General features: G+C 42.5%; 1 protein-coding gene across 4 annotated transcripts in view; it reads left to right on the top strand.

The window, feature by feature from the left end:
* Nucleotides 1–22,892, top strand: part of uggt2 (UDP-glucose glycoprotein glucosyltransferase 2) — a 192,296-nt gene that overhangs the window by 42,469 nt on the left and 126,935 nt on the right. For all 4 annotated transcript variants that reach the window (XM_061879044.1, XM_061879043.1, XM_061879045.1 and 1 more), the window contains exons 11-14: nucleotides 3,478–3,538; nucleotides 3,743–3,834; nucleotides 3,915–4,068; nucleotides 11,630–11,749. In XM_061879044.1, the coding sequence (XP_061735028.1) occupies nucleotides 3,478–3,538; nucleotides 3,743–3,834; nucleotides 3,915–4,068; nucleotides 11,630–11,749 (427 nt within the window). The remainder of the gene's footprint in view (nucleotides 1–3,477; nucleotides 3,539–3,742; nucleotides 3,835–3,914; nucleotides 4,069–11,629; nucleotides 11,750–22,892) is intronic.

Genomic DNA, 22,892 nt, shown 5'->3' on the forward strand with positions numbered 1-22,892 from the left:
GCTTTCCGAGACTCTTATTTTGTTAGCGCAGGCAACATGAAGCAGGGCTTTTATTGTGAAGATAGGAAATGTGCAGTCGGCCTTTAGAGTTTTGACGGAAGGGACGGCGCGAAAGTCTGTTGAAATAAAAAGTGTTTCTCGCCTTCCTCTCTGTCATTTTTTCATAATAACGAACTGGCAGCAGCCAGCGTCATCTCACAAGACCCTCGGGTGCCGTGAATGTCAATCAAGCAAGCTACGGAATTTGCCGCCAATGTTTTTCTTGTAAAGTGTATGGAAGCTGGATGAATTAGATGCCAAAAACCAACCACTTTCATGTGGTATTGTACAGAAAGGACAACTTTTTTTCTCCTCCATTTGAAAATGTGGGCGTTATCATCATTACTGTCTGATTCCAATCAATGCAAGTCATCAGAATCAGGTAATACACCAACTTATATTCTTGTCTTCGTGAAAGAAAGACATCTATATGTGTTACACATGTTTGTATTATCATTAAACACATTTAACTTGTTTACAAAAATGTCTCTTTCATAAATAAATCAATATAAATGATATATATAAACGAGGTAGATCCCCTCGAGTTGGTCAATTGAAAAGTAGCTCGCCTGCAGAAAAAGTGTGGACACCCCTGTCTTAACCAACAGGGGGCTGAATTTTTGGGAACCTAACGATTCGATCCGATTCCAATTCCTCGGGTGACATTTTGATTAAGAATTGATTCCTAAATTTAACACGGTTCCCAATTCAAACCGATTTGCAATTCAAACCAATTCTCGCACTGTATCATTTGGTATAATCGTTATAATAAAACTTCTGTTACACGTGAGTAGTGTTCCTTCTAGTAACTACAATGTAGTTGCATGGAAATGAATTTTTGAAAATGAATTCTTAAAATCAAAACATTAAGGTAAAACAAATAAGAACAATATTTTCTACTTATTTATTTTTCATATCAATTTTTAAAAATAATCAATCAATTCAAAATCAGGATGAATAAGAATCGCGATTTGAATGGCAGTCGATTTTTCTTGTGCACCCCTAATAACTAATCATAACAATAACATCAGGACGTTGCCTACAGTTGTCTACAACGGCAACGTTTTTGGACCCAGAGCTAATCAGAGACCCCAGCTGTTATTTCCTGTGATTGACTGGGTGGCTATAGGAGATTCTGGGGTCAATTTATTTGAGGTGTGTAAGGGTTGTTAGTCTCAAAATTGTGACGACCAGGTCGCATCCCAGGAATGCAGATCGGGCTTTAAGACACAGCGTGCAGGTAGGAACAAATGATTTATTTAGAAATAAATCAAATGGTAACAAAGAAAAACGTGCTCATAGCACTTAAGGCAAAAACTAAAGGAGCTAGCAAGTAAAATAGCCTAGCGTGGAAGCTAGCAGGTACAGAACAGGAATCAAACGTTGTCATCTGTTGTAGAAAACAAATTAGGATACCAGGCCAAGTGAGGCCAGGGCATGGACTAAATTGCCCTCTGATTAGTGCCCGGGCAACATGTGCGCGTTCTGAACACTAACCAGAGGCAGGTGAATGTAATTTGCCGTCATGGCAACCGGGACACACAACCTCAAAAGTTGCTGAAAACACAAGTGAGCGTAAATAAAATATGATCCGGGCAGCGGATCATAACAGAAATGCTCTGACATTGGCTGGCGACCGGTCTAAGGTCTACCATGCTTCTCGTCCAGAGTCAGCTAAGAGGGCTCTAGCTCTCGTACGTAAGGTAAGCCGTAAGAAAAACAATGGATGGATGGCATTTGAAGAACTCCATGTCTGTTTCGACACTTAGGTAACACTTAGGTAAAACGGAATCCATCCTATTTGGGTCCCATATCAAACTTAAAAAGGTCAGTGACTTCACTATAAAAGTGGGTGACATTGTTATCACCAGGAAGGATGAGATCACCTACCTAGGTTCCATTCTAGAGGCTAATCTTTCCTGTGATAAAATGGCAACCAAGGTGATCAAAAAGGTCAACCAAAGAACGAGATTCCTCTACAGAATCTCCTCTCTGGTCAACAAAAGCACCTTGAGGATTCTAACGGGAACTCTCATTCAACCCTTCTTCGATTACGCTTGCACCACCTGGTACCCCAGCACCTCCAAAACCCTCAAATCTAGACTCCAAACATCCCAGAATAAGATAGTCCGGTTACTTTTAGACCTCCACCCCAGATCACACCTCAATCCAACCCACTTCTCCAAAGTGGGCTGGCTCAGGGTGGAGGACAGAGTAAAACAACTTGCACTGAGCCTAGTCTATAAAATCCGCTACACCTCCTTGATACCGAAGTACATGTCAAATTACTTCCTTAACGTAAATGACCGCCATAACCACAACACCAGGGGGAGCTCCACAAACCACGTTAAACCCAGATTTTGATCTAACAAAGGTCTTAACTCATTCTCTTTCTATGCCACATCAATGTGGAATGCACTCCCAACAGGTATAAAAGTAAGTGCATCTCTATATTCCTTCAAAACCGCTCTAAAACAACACCTCCAGGCAACTTCAACACTTTACTAATACCCTCCTCCATTCACATCCCATCTCCCCGGATTATAAACAACTCAAATGTACTTCTAATGTATATACTGTACTTGTTCTTATGCTATGTGAACTCACTATGTTCTCTGCTGGCTGTACATATCCTACTAAATAAGACCTACACTGTTTCAATGTCCACATTTCTCTGTTGATGCAATTGTTGATGACTGAAGTTCTGATATCAACCAAAGCTCCTCATCCCACCCCCCGGATTGTAAATGTAAATAATTCAATGTACATACTATGATGATTAACTTGTGTGATGACTGTGTTATGTTGATAGTATATATTTGTACCATGAATTGATTAACGTGGACCCCGACTTAAACAAGTTGAAAAACCTATTCGGGTGTTACCATTTAGTGGTCAATTGTACGGAATATGTACTGAACTGTGCAATCTACTAATAAAAGTATCAATCAATCAATCGATTTCTTTCTGGCATTTATGTTATGCAAGAGTGTGATAATGATAAAACAGAATATAGAATTGCTTTTACTTGTTATTTAGTTTAAATTACAGTTCCTAATGTATAATTGAATGACAGTTAGTAATGTTAAAGTTTTAGCACAAATTTCTGGTCTTGAATTTTGGAAAACTCGGGCGTCAACCACCTTTTGTCTGACTTTGGAGGTCCCACCTTAATTATTTTAATATTGCTGTATTGAATGGCCCCTATATTAATCCCCAAAGGGACACATATGCTTGCATTTTCTCCTCTAGCTTGTAAAAATGGCAAAAAGTGATGAGTAAGAGTTGCCCGTTTTCAATGTATTTGACTCCAGATTCACCATTTCGACGATGCCGCAGGTTTTCTGAGATTAAAGTTGTCATTTTACTGCTGGCCCCGGGCGTAATAAAGCTGATAGTGACCGTATGTTTTACTGTACCGCTTTACTGTTCCCACAGATCACTGACAAGAGTGGCCGTAAAGAAGGAGATGAGAAAAGAAATTGAGGAGAACCAAAAGGTGAGCTATACCAAAAGTTGTGCCCAAACATGACATTGCAAAAAAAAAAGATGATAATGATGAGTCTTTGATATCTGTTCCTGAAATATCTTACACTTCATCATCTTTTTTCAGACCTTTGTGTTTGATTCTGTGCAATTTGTTCTGTATCATATATTTTGGATTATAAAAGCGTTCAAGCCACTAATGTGCTTGTTCTGTTAGCATCTCAGTGAGACAATTGGTGTTCATCCAGGAGACGGAGAGCTCTTTATCAACGGTCTGCATATTGATCTGGACATTCACAACCCTTTCAGGTAGGGTTTAAGTGGTCTGCTTCACCACACGATCACACGCTTTGCAGCAATTTCAATTATCTGTGATCTTTCCTTGCTAGCATTTTAGAGATCCTCAGAGGCGAGGCCAGGGTATTGGAGGGTCTTCACAACTTAGGTGTAAAAGGAGGAGAGCATCAGAGCACACTGCTGAAATTACCTGTGAACCACGTGGCGGACAGCTATGCCTTGGATATCAGACATCCAGCTATAATGGTGAGTTGTGGTGAACCATCATTCTCAAGCTAGAAAAGGGAACCATTCATTTGCTAAGAAAGGGTTTTTAAAATTAGAGTCTTGGTAGTCTTTAATTTGGCGGTGCGAAGAAACACGATATCCTCTTCAAGAATGATAGAATTATGTTTTCCTTTTTAAACCCTGGTACCATATAAATGATAAATGGGTTGTACTTGTATAGCGCTTTTCTACCTTCAAGGTACTCAAAGCGCTTTGACACTACTTCCACATTTACCCATTCACACACACATTCACACACTGATGGAGGGAGCTGCCATGCAAGGCGCCAACCAGCACCCATCAGGAGCAAGGGTGAAGTGTCTTGCTCAGGACACAACGGACATGACGAGGTTGGTACTAGGTGGGATTTGAACCAGGGCCCCCCGGGTTGCGCACGGCCACTCTCCCACTCTCCCACGGCCACATATGACATGTTTAACACTGGACGTAATCATTTTATTCACTCAATGTGTAAAGCAGGATTATACACTTACATTGCTTTGGGACCACATTTACAGAAAGCCAAGGACCTGGGGGGCGGAATTCTCCCTTCATTACTAGTCTTATTTGATATATCCCGCAGACATTACTAGTCTTATTTGATATATCCCGCAGAACCTGCATCCTCTACAAGAGACATGATATTGGTCTATTCATTTTGTTGGATTTACCCAATTGTTCTGCTCTTTTTAAAGACCTTATGAAAAGTGAGAGTTTTTTTTAACCTGAACTAGTGGACCATCCATCCATCCATTTTCTACCGCTTATTCCCTTTGGGGTCGCGGCGGGCGTTGGTGCCTATCTCAGCTACAATCAGGCGGAAGGCGGCATACACCCTGGACAAGTCGCTACCTCATCGCAGGGCCAACACAGATAGACAGACAATATTCACACTCACATTCATACACTAGGGCAGTGGTTCTTAACCTTGTTGGAGGTAGCGAACCCCATAAGTTTCATATGCGCTTTCATCGAACTTAGTGAAAAATAAAATGTTTTTTTTTTTTTAAATTCAAGACAAAGTTGTGTTTTTGGTAACACTTTTGTATGGAGAACATATTCTAAGTAACAAAGACTTAATTTAGAGCAGGGGTGTCAAACTCAAATACAGAGTGGGCCAAAATTTAAAACTGAACGAAGCCACGGGCCGAGGTTGAACAAATGAATCCTTTAATAGGGATTTAAACAAGTTTTGCATTGAATATTGACCAAGCAAGGCTTATATAACTTTATAGTGACATGCAAAATCGAGGCTTCACGGTGGCAGAGGGGTTAGTGCGTCTGCCTCACAATACGAAGTTCCTGCAGTCCTGGGTTCAAATCCAGGCTCAGGATCTTTCTGTGTGGAGTTTGCATGTTCTCCCCGTGAATGCGTGGGTTCCCTCCGGGTACTCCGGCTTCCTCCCACTTCCAAAGACATGCACCTGGGGATAGGTTGATTGGCAACACTAAATTGGCCCTAGTGTGTGAATGTTGTCTGTCTATCTGTGTTGGCCCCTGCGATGAGGTGGCGACTTGTCCAGGGTGTACCCTGCCTTCCGCCCGATTGTAGCTGAGATAGGCGCCAGCGCCCCCCGCGACCCCGAAAGGGAATAAGCGGTAGAAAATGGATGGATGGATGGATGCAAAATCGAGCTTTAAATGATAATAATTAAAAAATATCAATGGCATATCAAATAAAATAAAAATACAAATTGAATGCCTCTTTTCGGCGGCGGGTTTGAGTTGGGGCGGGGTTTGGTGGTAGCGGGGGTGTATAATGTAGCGTCCCGGAAGAGTTAGTGATGCAAGGGATTCTCTGTATTTGTTCGGTTGTGTTTATGTTGTGTTACGGTGCGGATGTTCTCCCGAAATGTGTTTGTCATTCTTTTTTGCTGTGGGTTTACTGTGTGGCGTATATTTGTAACAGTGTTAAAGTTGTTTATACAGCCACCCTCAGTGTGACCTGTATGGCTGTTGACCAAAAATGCGTTGCATACACTTGTGTGTGTGTATGAGCCGCATATATTATGTAAGTGGGCCGTCACGCTGTTTGTATGGAGAAAAGCGGACGTGGCGACATGTAGAGAACCCCAAAGGCAGTGCTTTTACGGCCCGCCCCCAATATTATTGTCCGGGTGGAAATCGGGAGAATTTCGGGAGGGGCACTGAACTTCTGGAGTCTCCCGGGAAAATCGGGAGGGGTGATGAGCATGAGTATTAGTGGTGAATGCGTTGTTACAGCGGCGGGCCAGCTCTAATATTAATTTGATATTGCCTCAAGGGCCAAATGAAATTACACGGCGGGCCAATTTTGGCCCACGGGCCAGAGGTTGACACCCATGATTTAGAGGTTTTTGGACACCAGGGAAACATATTCTAAGTAACAAAGACTTAATTTGGAGTTATTTGGTTAGGGTTAGGTTTAGGTTTAGGGTTATAATGAGGCCATGCCAAATAAGGCATTAATAAGTACTTAATGACTAGTTAAGAGCCAATATGTTACTAATTTGCATGTTCATAAGCAACTAATTAATGGTGAATATGTCCCCCATACTAAAGTGTTACCATGTTTTTTTACTGGTGCACAAAATGAACCGTGCATGAATATCACCTTGTTCAAAGAACAAAACCAACACTAAACTCACACTAGACTGCATAAATTCACAACAAATTACACACCTGCAAATCAGTGTGACTTCTGCTGTTGCCGTATCCGTAATACGTCGATAGGGAGAAGTTTTTTTTTGAGACGATGAGTCGGATGTGTTTTGACCTCTGCCGAACCCCTGAGGCCGACTCACCGAACCCCTAGGGTTGGATCGAACCCAGGTTAAGAACCACTGCACTATGGTTAATTTAGTGTTGCCAATCAATCTATCCCCAGGTTCATATCTTTGGAAGTGGGAGGAAGCCGGAGTACCCATAGGGGACCCACGCATTCACGGGGAGGACGTGCAAACTCCACACAGAAAGGTCCCGAGCCCGGGATTGAACCCAGGACTACTCAGGACCTTCGTATTATGAGGCAGACGCACTAACCCTTTTGCCACCGTGAAGCCCAACTCGTGGACATACCAGTTAAATAGCCCAAATAATGAGGACTTAAAATGGAACGTACTTACCTACTAATATAACTGAAGAAGTTTAACAAATCACTACTGACTATCAATCAATCAATCAATGTTTATTTATATAGCCCTAAATCACAAATGTCTCAAAGGACTGCACAAATCATTACGACTACGACATCCTCGGAAGAACCCACAAAAGGGCAAGGAAAACTCACACCCAGTGGGCAGGGAGAATTCACATCCAGTGGGACGCCAGTGACAATGCTGACTATGAGAAACCTTGGAGAGGACCTCAGAAGTGGGCAACCCCCCCCCCCTCTAGGGGACCGAAAGCAATGGATGTCGAGCGGGTCTAACATGATACTGTGAAAGTTCAATCCATAGTGGCTCCAACACTACATCAAAAATACGGATGTCACGGTAAACGATAAACCGTGGAAAAATTTCAGACGGTTACTAATACGGTCTAAATGTTTAATTATTGAAAAACTGTCATTTACCAATGCATTTTAAACAACCGTGCTCATTTCCTGTAAACCAAGTCGCAGTACCGCCGTTTGGCTTGAGAAAACATGGCGGAAAGCAATTACATGGACCTCTTGCTCTGGCGATTTTCCCTTCGAGTAAACATAGCCGATTGCTTCATTTCACTTCATTTCACCCGCTTCTTTTATGTAGCGTAGAGTTTCAGTGTGTGTTTTCGAGCGCACCGTTGTTTTTAGATGGTAACAGGTGTGGCCAATATTTGAGACAGACAGATTTGGCCTATACTAAAAGTATACCGTGTTGAAGACAATTATGTGATGTTTTTCTTATTTTCTCTTCATCCTTCACTCAGCTGAGAGTTAATGACGTGAGGAATCATGCAGCAGGCGATGTGTAGGGAATGTTGCCGCAACTTGTTTATAAAGTCCTTTAACTGCTAACTTTATCAGTTCTCCAAATAACATCAATACCAGCTAAAGTGTTTTGTCATCTCATCGAATTGAAAGCAGGCCGTTAAGTATCAACACGCTGGGTTGTCAGTGAGGCATAACGATTGTGTATTAGATGTGAGAGGCATCACTCTTGTTTATTCTCCTTGGCCAAAATGTTGCACTGAACCAAATGGTGTTGTTGGAGAAGAGCAAAGCTTATTTGACTTAATTTTTATTAACCAAACAGCTATGATATCAAAAAGTACACACCCTGTTTTTTTTTAACATTACTTGTGTTTTTTTTTTATTTTTCATTTCACAAAGTTATTACTTTAGTTGGGACGGCGTGGCGCTGTTGGGAGAGTGGCTGTGCCAGCCACCTGAGGGTTCCTGGTTCGATCCCCACCTTCTACCAACCTGGCCATGTCCGTTGTGTCCTTGAGCAAGACACTTAACCCTTGCTCCTGATGAGTTGTGGTTAGGGCCTTGCATGGCAGCTCCCTCCATCAGTGTGTGAATGTGTGTGTGAATGGGTGAATGTGGAAATAATGTCAAAGCGCTTTGAGTACCTTGAAAGTAGAAAAGCGCTATACAGGTATAACCCATTTACCATTTTAGTGTGTTGCACTTTTAAAAAAAAAATAGATGTAACAGTTTGGTGCATTATGAAATACACCATCGAAATATATGTTAGAATTTCAAAAACCATTAGTCGCAAATCAATCAGAATACTATTCAAAAATACATTTTCTGAATCTGAAATTTGTAATTTGTTCTCACTTTTGATTGTGTTGTCTTTCAATAAGGCCGTTTTCCAATCAGCATCTTAAAGTGCAAATATGACACAACTGCTCCTCCACACCGAAGCCCAAATGTCTGTCGTGTGGCTAGTTGCAGTACTGCATAAATACAGTACATAAAGTACATTAAAAAACATACACCTCCTGCATTTTGTAATAACTTTTGCAATATGTAACAAGTTATTAAAATGTGTCAATGTTTATAATGAAATGCATTAAAGGGGAACATTATCACAATTTCAAAAGGGTTAAAAACAGTAAAAATCAGTTTCCAGTGGCTTGTATTTTTTGAAATTTTTTTCTAAATTTTACCGGTCTCGGAATATCCCTAAATAAAGCTTTAAAGTGCCTTATTTTCGCTATCTTCGAAACCACTATCCATTTTCCTGTGACGTCATACAGTGCTGCCAATGTAAACAAACAATGGCGAATAGCACAGCGAGATATAGCGACATTAGCTCGGATTCAGACTCGGATTTCAGCGGCTTAAGCGATTCAACAGATTGCGCATGTATTGAAACAGATGGTTGGAGTATGAAAGTATTGAAGAAGAAACTCAAGCTATTGAGCGAATAGCTATTGACGCTATTCATAGCCATAGCATGGTCGAATAGCTACGTTAGCATCGCCGGTAAAATGTGCGGACCAAACGATCAGGACTTTCGCATCTTTTGACACTGGAGCAACTTAAATCTGTCGATTGGTAAGTGTTTGTTTCGCATTAAATGTGGGTGGAAGGAAACGTAATATAGTTGCAAATGCATCTGCAGGTTATCCATACATCTCTGTGCCATGTCTGCTTTAGCACCGCCGGTAAATAGCATGTTAGCGTCGATTAGCATAGCATGTTAGCATTGATTAGCTGGCAGTCAACATCAACAAAACTCACCTTTGTGATTTTGTTGACTTTATCGTTGCAAATGCATCTACAGGTTATCCATACATCTCTGTGCCATGTCTGCTTTAGCTCTGCCGGTAAATAGCATGATAGCGTCGATTAGCGTAGCATGTTAGCATCGATTAGCTGGCAGTCACGCCGCAACCAAATATGTCTGATTAGCACATAAGTCAACATGAACAAAACTCACCTTTGTGATTTTGTTGACTTTATTGTTGCAAATGCATCTGCAAGTTATTCATGTATATCTCTGTGCCATGTCTGTCATCGCCGGTAAAATGTGGAGACACTCCGGCACATTCAATGGGGGTCTGGCGGCAGACACTTTCGCATCTTCGGGCCAGTGGTGCAACTTGAATCCCTCCCTGTTAGTGTTGTTACACCCTCCGACAACACACCGACGAGGCATGATGTCTCCAAGGTTCCAAAAAATAGTCGAAAAAACGGAAAATAACAGAGCTGAGACCCAATGTTTACAATGTGTTGAAAATGAAAATGGCGGCTATATTACCTCAGAGACGTCACATTCTGACGTCATCACCACATGAGCGATAAACAGAAAGGCGTTTAATTCGCCAAAATTCACCCATTTAGAGTTCGGAAATCGGTTAAAAAAATATATGGTCTTTTTTCTGCAACATCAAGGTATATATTTACGCTTACATAGGTCTGGTGATAATGTTCCCCTTTAAAGAATTCATTACAAAATGCAGCAGATTATTGCAAAATGAAGTGAAAGTGTATTACATTAGTACATAATGCACTATATTGTTACATGTAGGACCATTACTGGTTGCAAAGTTAGACGTTAAAACCAAATGCAGATAATTTGCCAGTTTAGATTTCATTGTTTCTTTTTTCAAGTATTTCTCAAAAATATTTTAGAAAGAGGCAGCACGGTGGAAGAGGGGTTAGTGCGTCTGCCTCACAATACGAAGGTCCAGTAGTCCTGGGTTCAATCCCAGGCTCGGGATCTTTGTGTGGAGTTTGCATGTTCTCCCCGTGAATGCGTGGGTTCCCTCCGGGTTCTCCGACTTCCTCCCACCTCCAAAAACATGCACCTGTGGATAAGTTGATTGGCAACACTAAATTGGCCCTAGTGTGTGAATGCGAGTGTGAATGCATTCATTTGTTCATATACCGTATTTTTCGGAGCATAAGTCGCTCCGGAATATAAGTCGCACCTGCCGAAAATGCATATTAAAGAAGGAAAAAAACCATATATAAGTTGCACTGGAGTACAAGTCGCATTTTTGGGGGAAATCTATTTGATACAACCCAACACCAAGAATAGACATTTGAAAGGCAATTTAAAATAAATAAAGAATAGTGAACAACAGGCTGAATACAAAAACAAAAATATAGCTATTTCACCACGATATCCAGCAATATGTTTGGAGGAGGGGCTTCACGGTGGCAGAGGGGTTAGTGCGTCTGCCTCACAATACGAAGGTCCTGCAGTCCTGGGGATCAAATCCAGGCTCGAGATCTTTCTGTGCGGAGTTTGCATGTTCTCCCCGTGACTGCGTGGGTTCCCTCCGGGTTCTCCGACTTCCTCCCACTTCCAAAAACATGCACCTGTGGATAAGTTGATTGGCAACACTAAATTGGCCCTAGTGTGTGAATGCGAGTGTGAATGTTGTCTGTCTATCTGTGTTGAGGTGGCGACTTGTCCAGGGTGTACACCGCCTTCCGCCCGATTTTAGCTGAGATAGGCACCAGCGCCCCCCGCCACCCCAAAAGGAAATAAGCGGTAGAAAATGGATGGATGGATTTTAGACAGAAAAGGAGACAAAATACAGCTTTGTTATGAAATGTTGGGACGCTATAGCTTTAAGTTGAGTGTAAATAATGTTTTGTCTGTGTTTCCAGTGGATGAATGACGTTGAGAATGATCCAGTTTACAGCAGCTGGCCGGCAAGTGTACAGGAGCTGTTGAGAACCACCTTTCCGGGAGTCATCCGACAGATCAGACGGAATCTTTTCAACTTGGTGAGATCCCAGTGTGTCAGACATGCTAACTTGTATTGTTATGAACGGTATTTGAAGATGGATCACACTCCTGGTTCTTTTGGACAGCGTTTCCTAATATCTGTGTCGGCTGTCATTTTTTACAGGGTCAGCATTTTTCAGAAGAAGAATGCTGCAAGTTATTTTATTGATCATCTAGCAGTCTTTAGTTCATGTTTCTTGTGATAAATTCCCGTCTGTTGTGCTTTTCCCCCTCGTTGATTTATGTACGTATGAGTAGATGTAAAACAGTATCAGCCAAACGTTTGGAGACATTTTTGCATTATTTTGAATGAGAAAGTGTTTCCAAACTTGTTTTTAACCTGCCAGTTTTAAAGCATTTGTACTAAAAACCAAACAAACAAGGGGTTAATTAGACATTGTATTAACATACTGAGTAAATATCGAAGTCAATTAAATCAGACTGTGAATGTTGTCTATCTGTGCTGGCCCTGCGATGAGGTGGTGACTTATGTGTGCGCCACCTTCCACCAGACTGCAGCTGGGATAGGCTCCAGCCACCTCTGCGAACGTAAGAGGGACAATAATCAAATCAAATCAAATCAACTTTATTTATGAAGCACATTTAACATTTACCACAGGGGTAGCCAAAGTGCTGTACAATGGATAGGTTAAAAGATAATACGAAGACCGAGCAAACAACACAACACAAACAGAACATGATAAAAAAATAAATAAATAAAACATAAAAACAGGTTCACAGCAGGTGTATAATGGGGCGCCATTGCAGGATGGATATCACTCAGTGTTAAAAGCCAAGGGATAAAAGTATGTTTTTAAGAGAGATTTAAAAACAGGAAGAGAGGAGGCTTGTCTAACACTCAGAGGTAGGTCGTTCCAGAGCTTGGGAGCAGCAGCAGCGAAAACTCTGTCACTTCTAAGCTTCAGCCTTGTGTCAGGGACCATCAGTAGCAGCTGATCAGCTGATCTTAGGGATCGAGTGGGGCAGTAAGGCTGAAGGAGGTCGGAGAGATATGTTTGCGCCAGGTTGTTTAGACATTTAAAAACAAATAGAGTTTAAAATTGATTCGATAACGCACAGGGAGCCAGTGAAGGGACGCTAATAAAGGGGTGATGTGCTCACGTCTGCGGGTCTGTGTTAGCAGACGAGCAGCAAAGTTCTGCACGAGCTGCAGGCGGGCGAGGGAGGGGTGGCTAATGCCGACATACAGGGCATGGCAGTAGTCCAAACGATTTGAGATAAAGGCGTGAATTAATTTCTCAAGGTCATGTCCTGATAGAAGCGGTTTCACTTTCGCTATTTGGCGTAATTGATAAAAGCTTTTTTGAACGACGCTGCTGATTTGTTTTTTGAATTTAAAATCTGAGTCGAACTTTACCCCCAGGTTTGTGACACAGTCGCTGAGATACAGGGTCAGAGTGCCGAAGTCAACGTTGGGGGAGGGAGAGCGACTTGGACCGAACAACATAACTTCTGTTTTGTCTTCATTTAGACTCAGGAAGTTAGCTGAAAGCAAGGCTTTGATGTCGTGTAGGCAGTCAATGAGACGTTGAACTGTGTTGTTTTGTGCCATGGGAAAATAGATCTGGCAATCATCGGCATAAAAATGAAATGCAATACCATACTTCCTAAAAATAGAACCAAGGGGGAGAACGTAAAGCGCAAATAAGATTGGGGCAAGGATTGAGCCCTGCAGGACCCCGTGTGGTAGAGGAGCTGTGGAAGACATAAAACTGTCTATTTTTACACAAAAACTCCTGTCGGCTAGGTACGACCGGAACCAGTTGAGGGCGGCGCCCTTAGCACCCACACAGTTCTCAAGACGAGGGATTAAGGTGGCGTGGTCGACGGTGTCGAACGCAGCAGACAGATCTAAAAGCACCAGGACGACATATTGGCCAGAATCAGTTGACAGGAGGATATCGTTAAAAACTTTTAGAAGCGCTGACTCTGTGCTGTGGAAGGCTTTAAAACCGGACTGGAACAGCTCAGTGATACCATTATCCTCTAAGAAGCGCAACAACTGATTGTAGACAACCTTCTCTAATATTTTGGAAATGTATGGAAGATTAGAGTTAGGTCTAAGGTTAGAGAGGAGAGAGGGGTCGAGGCTTGGTTTTTTAAGTAGAGGTCGTACCACTGCATGTTTAAACTCTACTGGAACTATACCAGAAGAGAGGCTACTATTGATAATGTTAAGGACACTTGATCTAATCGTAGCAAATACCTCCTTAAACAGGTAAATAGGTAAAAAATGGATGGATGGAACATCACTTGACACTTCGGGAATTGTTTGGCTCTTTGTTTTGGAGTTAGTTTTGTAGTTTGAGGTGGTCGCATGGATGTAGGCACAGAGTAATGCACGGCTACTGGCTGGAGTGCTGGCTTGATTCGGTCCACGATTCTGTTGACGCATAAATCATGAGGCCTCTAGACATCTCTAAGTTACGGCTGGGATTCATTTTGATGTCCTCAGCTGGGCGTTTAGCTCCAAGTTCAGTCATTCGGCTCATGTCTATGATTCTATTTACTTGTGCGTACCTTGTAACCGTAAATGGGGCGGTAAAAGAGCCCCTCTAATTGGCGGTTGTCACAGACATTTTCGCCATGTTTTGATCAAGCTAAAATCAGTTGATCACTGTGATCAAACTGAAATTTATGACAATTATTGAGCAGCACTTTATTCCATACTTTTGCATGGTATTGTATCTGATATATTTTAAATAGCACCGTCAAAAATGACAGGTTAACGCATGTGGTAATTACAATTATCGCATTAATCATGTATGTACGCAGATTAATCATGCAATTCACTTTTGACCAAACATGCCGCTTTACCTTAACCACGGATAAATACCTGAACGATGGGTTGTTATAGGGTCAGTGATAAGATCAATGTACAGCAGGGGTGCCCATTACGTCGATCGCGATCGACTGGTCGATCTCGGAGGGTGTGTCAGTCGATCTCAAGCCAGGCATTAAAAAATATACATAAAAATGAGCAATCATCAATCCTACCAAGACTTCACTTTCGTCAGTTGTTTGACATTCTCGGCACCCGAGGATCTTGTGAGATGACGCTGGCTGCTGCGAGCTCATATTTAAGAAAAAAAATCACTAACAGGGCGGACGCAGAGAAACACATTTTATTTCTAGAGACTCCGTACCTACTGTCAAAACTCTAAAGACCGACTGCACAGTTCCTGTCTTCACCATAAAAGACCTGTTTCATCCTGCCTGTGCTAACAAAATAAGAGCCTCAGAAAGCTAGCGTGCACAAGCTAGCAAGCTACGGAGTTTGATGCCAATGTATTTCTCCCCCGCCCTCAGCGACCGCTTTCTCACTTGCTTGCCCACCCGCACACTCACTGACGTCACTCACCTGCTGCCAGACATTAAAGGGCCACACACATATGCTACTCTCATAACAAAGTGTTTAAAAACGAGTATGCAAGTTGGACAAATGAGATGCCAAATCCAACCACTTACATGTGGTATTGGACAGAAAGGAGGACTTTTTTTTTTCCTCCATTTGAAAATGCGGACGTTATCAGCACCACTGTCTGATTCCAATCAATGCAAGTCATCAGAATCAGGTAATACACCAACTTATATTCTTGTCTTCATGAAAGAAAGGAATTTGTGTGTTACACATGCTTGTATTATCATTAAACACCATTAACTTGTTAACAAAAATGTCTCTTTCATAAATAAATAAATATAAATTATAAATAGGAATGAGGTAGATCTCCTCGACTTGGTCAATTGAAAAGTAGCTCGCCTGCAGAAAAAGTGTGAGCGCCCCTGATGTACAGTATACGCCTGTAGACCTACAACAAGGATTAATCAATTAAATCGATGAATTTGATTATAAAAATCTTTGATTTCTATTTTGTTGCTTTGATTAATAATTTAAAGAGTTTAATTACCGGTAATAAAAATGTATGAATTCCAAACTACATGTAATGCCTGGAAGTTAAAATATGTAGGCACAGCTGCTGCAATGGGGCACACATGAGAAAAAAAATCAATTAATATAAACTTATATATTTTTTTAAGTAGCCTTTTCAATGTTCATGATGTGACTGTATTAAAAAGAAGAACGTTATTGCAAGTAGAAACATTCTCTATTTCAATTCCATCCATCCATTTTTTTACCGCTTTTCCTGTTAAGGGTTGCGGGGGGTCCTGGAGCCTATTTCAGCTGCTTCGGGCGGAAGGCGGGGTACAACCTGGACAAGTCGCTACCTCATCACAATTATTTTTCATAAAATAAACATTGAAGCTATAAATTGTGTTTTATCTGATTACTCGATTAATAGAACAAATCGATAGATTACTAAAATCATTGATAACCGCAGCCCTATAAGCCACTGCAAAGATGAGTGAGGAGACTCCGACTAGTGTGGTCGCTAGCAAATTTCACTCCAAAATACACATTGACTGAACTTAAATATGTGATAGGACCAACCCTATACCTGGATACAAATGTTACTAGGACTAACCCTATACCTGGATACAAATGTTACCAAGGTTTCAGCAACTAAATTAATTCAATTTAAGGAAAACATTTAAAAAATATTTTTGGATGATATCCTAACAATAAAACCTGAGCAGTCCAACAAGATCCAAAATGAAAGCGTAATCAATAATTTAGCTTTTATTGAGTTTTGATCAACAATGTCAGAATTAGTTAAGGTAAACCGCTAATTACCTACTGCACTGTCAACAGCCATTATTATATTGTTCGGGCTTTCCCTTTTAAAGGGCAAAGTCTTCTGTCTAAATAAAGTGAGTAGACTGGAATTGAAGTTAAAAAATATATTTTACAAATTGGGCTTCACGGTGGAAGAGGGGTTAGTGCGTCTGCCTCACAATACGAAGGTCCTGCAGTCTAGGGTTCAAATCCAGGCTCGGGATCTTTCTGTGTGGAGTTTGCATGTTCTCCCCGTGAATGCGTGGGTTCCCTCCGGGTACTCCGGCTTCCTCCCACTTCCAAAGACATGCACCTGGGGATAGGTTGATTGGCAACACTAAAGTGGCCCTAGTGTGTGAATGTGAGTGTGAATGTTGTCTGTCTATCTGTGTTGGCCCTGCGATGAGGTGGTGACTTGTCCAGGGTGTACTCCGCCTTCCGCCCGATTGTAGCTGAGAAAGGCGCCAGCGTCCCCCGCGACCCCGAAAGGGAATAAGCGGTAGAAAATGGATGGATGGATTTTACAAATTGATTGAGTACAAACATAGCAAGACCAGCGCTAAAGGGAAAACCGAGTTCTACAAAGTAAGGCCTGTTTTCACGAAATGGTCCCACTGCTCACATGTTTGTCCATTCTGCTACCCCTCCCAAGTGGTGTTGCTTGGATTTCAGTCCAACGAAACTGTGTTTTTGACACACAAGCACACACACACACACACACATTGGTTATCATTTGGAATGGGGACCAACTTTTTGATCATCACTTGTGGGGACCACCCTTTCTAAGGTTGTGGAGGCATAAAAAAAAATGAGGTAAAATGGCCACAGCCCAGTTAACTCTTGCACGTCTTTAAATCTCTGGATTGATGAAGTAATGTGCTGATCATTCTTACTGGGGACCCTGGGGAAAAAGGTGGTTCATGGGGACATAATTTAAATAATTTTGCACAATTCACACAATTTTGTACGTGACTACTGAAGACCATTTAAAAAAAATAAATAAAAAAGTTCAATTTAAATATGACATGATCCTCAGAATACAGCACTACAGTTGTCCTCTTATAGGAAGTTTCACCACTTAAATGTTAAAGCAAATCCTGCATCTTCTGTGGCATTACTGAAAACTGCTATTAAGCAGTAATGAAGTTGTCTGCAACTTCAACTATCATATATAGAAGGATGGAAAATTCCGAATGTGAATCATACTTTAAGGTAACAATGTTTTATAATCATGCTGTATGAAAATCTCATCCTAAGGAACTCAACCAGATTTTGTTTTTGGAAAAATATATTCATGTTCGGATTCAGGAGGAACAGTGTGGTTTTCGTCCTGGTCGTGAAACTGTGGACAAGCTCTATACTCTCTGCAGGGTTTTTGAGGGTGCATGGGAGTTTGCCCAACCAGTCTACATGTGCCTTGTGGACTTGGAGAAGGCATTCGACCGTGTCCCTCGGGAAGTCCTGTGGGGAGTGCTCAGAGAGTATGGGGTACCGGACTGTCTTATTGTGGCAGTCCGCTCCCTGTATGATCAGTGCCAGAGCTTGGTCCGCATTGCTGGCAGTAAGTCGGACACGTTTCCAGTGAGGGTTGGACTCCGCCAAGGCTGTCCTTTGTCACCGATTCTGTTCATAACTTTTATGGACAGAATTTCTAGGCGCAGCCAAGGCGTTGAGGGGATCCGGTTTGGTGGCCACGGGATTAGGTCTCTGCTTTTTGCAGATGATGTAGTCCTGATGGCTTCATCTGACCGGGATCTTCAGCTCTCGCTGGATCGGTTCGCAGCCGAGTGTGAAGCGACCGGAATGAGAATCAGCACCTCCAAGTCCGAGTCCATGGTTCTCGCCCGGAAAAGGGTGGAGTGCCATCTCCGGGTTGGGGAGGAGACCCTGCCCCAAGTGGAGGAGTTCAAGTACCTAGGAGTCTTGTTCACGAGAGAGGGAAGAGTGGATCGTGAGATCGACAGGCGGATCGGTGCGGCGTCTTCAGTAATGCGGACGTTGTACCGATCCGTTGTGGTGAAGAAGGAGCTGAGCCGGAAGGCAAAGCTCTCAATTTACCGGTCGCTCTACGTTCCCATCCTCACCTATGGTCATGAGCTTTGGGTCATGAACGAAAGGATAAGATCACGGGTACAAGCGGCCGAAATGAGTTTCCTCCGCCGTGTGGCGGGGCTCTCCCTTAGAGATAGGGGGAGAAGCTCTGCCATCCGGGAGGAACTCAAAGTAAAGCCGCTGCTCCTCCACATCAAGAGGAGCCAGATGAGGTGGTTCGGGCATCTGGTCAGGATGCCACCCAAACGCCTCCCTAGGGATGTGTTTAGGGCACGTCCAGCTGGTAGGAGGCCACGGGGAAGACCCAGGACACGTTGGGAAGACCATGTCTCCCGGCTGGCCTGGGAAGGCCTCGGGATCCCCGGGAAGAGCTAGACGAAGTGGCTGGATATAGGGAAGTCTGGGCTTCCCTGCTTAGGCTGCTGCCCCCGCGACCCGACCTCGGATAAGCGGAAGATGATGGATGGAAAAATATATTAGTTTTAACTAAGAATGGATACCATACAGAATCACAGTACTATTAATGCCAGGATAACAAATGTTACACTTTTCTAGAAAATTTATTTTCTCTTTTACCAATATTAGAAACATGTATACAAAGTAACCCAATTTTCCCTGTTTTGGGATCAATAAAGGATTATCTTATTTTAACTTAAACCACAGAAATAAAATACAAACTCATTTAAACTTGTCATTTTAATTTGAACAACATTGAACACGAACATTAAAAAAAATTCTACTTAACCAGTCTTGCTGATTATCTCTTAATTTACTTGTTTACCTACAATCTCCTTTTGTAGGCCATAATGCAGTTGTACACCTAGAACAGGGGTCGGGAACCTTCTTGGCTGAGAGAGCCATGAAAGCCAAAGATTTTAAAATGTATTTCCGTGAGAGCCATATAATATTTTCCAACACTGAATACAACTAAATGCATGCATTTTTTTATTAATAACATTTGTAGAGTACAATAAGTCTCCTATTATTTTGAATAACATTTTTTATTCTAAAGATAACCAATAATAAATAAAATACTTCTAATCAATAATGCGACTTCTGGAACAGGTGCGGTAGAAATGGATGGATGGATGGTTTAAAATGCATATATTTTGAACGTTATTTTTAACACTGTGATTGCCAGCAAAATTATTCATTACTTATTGTGTTAAGCAATGTCAGCTAAGATTTATCTGAGAGCCAGGTGCAGTCATTAAAAGAGCCACATCTGGCTCTAGAGCCATAGGTTCCCTAACCCTGACCTAGAAGCTTAAAAATCACTTAGGCATCTTCAGAATGGATCTGACTCTCATTTTAAAAGGTTTTCCTTTAGGGCAGTGGTCCCCAACCTTTTTGTAGCTGCGGACCGGTCAACGCTTGATAATTTGTCCCGCGGCCTGGTGGGGGTTTTGGGGGGGGACATTTATTTATTTTAATTTTTTTACTTTTTTTTTTACATTAAAAAGGGAGTTTTTTTGGGTTGGTGCACTAATTGTAAGTGTATCTTGTGTTTTTTATGTTGAGTTCCGCCCGATTGTAGCTGAGATAGGCGCCAGCGCCCCCCGCGACCCCGAAAGGGAATAAGCGGTAGAAAATGGATGGATGGATGGATAATAATAAAAATTAGTCTACGGCCCGGTGCCAATCGAGTGGCCCGGTGGTTGGGGACCACTGCTTTAGGGGACCTGTTTTTTGTCCCCATACCGTCAGAGGTCCCCTAAAGGTGACTGTGTGAACAGAGTGATGTCCCCATTAAGTAAGCATTGCCAGAACACACACACACACACACGTCTGCTGTTGCTCCATCTTGTGCCTGGCACCTCTTCAACAATGAGATACGCTATGTGTATGTTTGAGTGAAGATACAAACACAAGGTGGAATCATCATATTTGGCCTTAAACATAACAGAGCGTTCCTACCAGTAAGATAAGACATATCTAAACAGTCCATTTAGGAGCAGGCTTCAGACCCAAATAATTATGTAACATTTTATGTAACAAGCGTCCTCTAAAACCTTTTGTCACGTCCGTTTTTCCTACGTAAAAACAGCGTGCCGGCCTAGTCACATGATGTATGTGGCTTTTACACACACACACACACACACACACACACACACACACACTCTAATGCAATGCAAGCTTGGTCAACAACCATACAGGTCACACTGAGGGTGGCCGTATAAACAACTTTAAGACCGTTACAAATATGCACCACACTGTGAACCAGAACTAAACAAGAATGACAAGCACATTTCGGGAGAACATCTGCACTGTAACACAACAGAACAAATACACAAAACCCCTTGCAGCACTACCTCTTCCTGGACGCTACAATATAAAAATCTATTATTAGCCTGTTGGAAAAGTTCATTTTGATATTTACTTGAGAAGGCTGCAAATAGAAAAGAGGCATTCAATTTCCATTTAAATTTGATTTGATATGCCAAGGGACGGTGTGGCGCAGTGTCAGAGTGGCCGTGCGCAACCCGAGGGTCCCTGGTTCAAATCCCACCTAGGACCAACCTCGTCACGTCCGTTGTGTCCTGAGCAAGACACTTCACCCTTGCTCCTGATGGGTGCTGGTTGGCGCCTTGCATGGCAGCTCCCTCCATCAGTGTGTGAATGTGTGTGTGAATGTGGAAGTAGTGTCAAAGCGCTTTGAGTACCTTGAAGGTGGAAAAGCGCTATACAAGTACAACCCATTTATCATTTATTTTATTTAGCTCTATTTAGTCATTATATATTTACTTGTATTTATCTTTTATCTTTATATGTCTTAATTGTAGTTTATCCTTTTTCTCTACTCATGGTTCTTACTATTTTACAGGTTTTATTATTTTTACTTTCCAGCATTCCTCAGAAGGAGTTATCTGCATCAGGGGTTATCGGCCGTGCTGTGGGGGCGCTTTGTGTCAGCGTCCTAGTGGCCATGATCTGATGACCCCCTGGTGCAGATGGTTCCTGTGATAGTGTTTACTCACATGTCCCCTCTGTACTCATTCATGCATTCATTTGTTCATATACCGTGTTTTTCGGAGCATAAGTCGCTCCGGAATATAAATCGCACCTGCCGAAAATGCATATTAAAGAAGGAAAAAAAACATAAAAACATATATAAGTCGCACTGGAGTACAAGTCACATTTTTGGGGGAAATGTATTTGATAAAACCCAACACCAAGAATAGACATTTGAAAGACAATTTAAAATAAATAAAGAATAGTGAACAACAGGCTGAATACAAAAACAAAAATATAGCTATTTCACCACGATATCCAGCAACATGTTTGGAGGAGGGGCTTCACGGTGGAAGAGGGGTTAGTGCGTCTGCCTCACAATATGAAGGTCATGCAGTCCTGGGTTCAAATCCAGGCTCGGGATCTTTCTGTGTGGAGTTTGCATGTTCTCCCCGTGAATGCGTGGGTTCCCTCCGGGTACTCCGGCTTCCTCCCACTTCCAAAGACATGCACCTGGGGATAGGTTGATTGGCAACACTAAATTGGCCCTAGTGTGTGAATGTTGTCTGTCTATCTGTGTTGGCTCTGCGATGAGGTGGCGATTTGTCCAGGGTGTACCGCGCCTTCCGCCCGATTGTAACTGAGATAGGCGCCAGCGACCCCGAAAGGGAATAAGCGGTAGGAAATGGATGGATGAACAACGGGCTAAATAAGTGTTATATGATCCATAAATAACCAACGGAGAAGGTGCCTGGTATGTTAATGTAACATAAGTAAGAATCATTCAAATAACTATAACATATAGAACATGCTATACGTTTACCAAACAACCTGTCACTCCATCCATCCATCATCTTCCGCTTATCCGAGGTCGGGTCGCGGGGGCAACAGCCTAAGCAGGGAAACCCAGACTTCCCTCTCCCCAGCAACTTCGTCTAGCTCTTCCCGGGGGATCCCGAGGCGTTCCCAGGCCAGCCGGGAGACATAGTCTTCCCAACGTGTCCTGGGTCTTCCCCGTGGCCTCCTACCGGTTGGACGTGCCCTAAACACCTCCCTAGGGAGGCGTTCGGGTGGCATCCTGACCAGATGCCCGAACCACCTCATCTGGCTCCTCTCCATGTGAAGGAGCAGCGGCTTTACTTTGAGTTCCTCCCGGATGGCAGAGCTTCTCACCCTATCTTTAAGGGAGAGCCCCGCCACCCGGCGGAGGAAACTCATTTCGGCCGCTTGTACCCGTGATCTTATCCTTTCGGTCATAACACAAAGCTCATGACCATAGGTGAGGATGGGAACGTAGATCGACCGGTAAATTGAGAGCTTTGCCTTCCGGCTCAGCTCCTTCTTCAACACAACGGATCGGTACAACGTCCGCATTACTGAAGACGCCGCACCGATCCGCCTGTCGATCTCACGATCCACTCTTCCCTCACTCGTGAACAAGA

Source organism: Nerophis ophidion, linkage group LG19 (genome assembly GCF_033978795.1).
Source record: "Nerophis ophidion isolate RoL-2023_Sa linkage group LG19, RoL_Noph_v1.0, whole genome shotgun sequence".
Taxonomy (NCBI): Eukaryota; Metazoa; Chordata; class Actinopteri; order Syngnathiformes; family Syngnathidae; genus Nerophis; species Nerophis ophidion.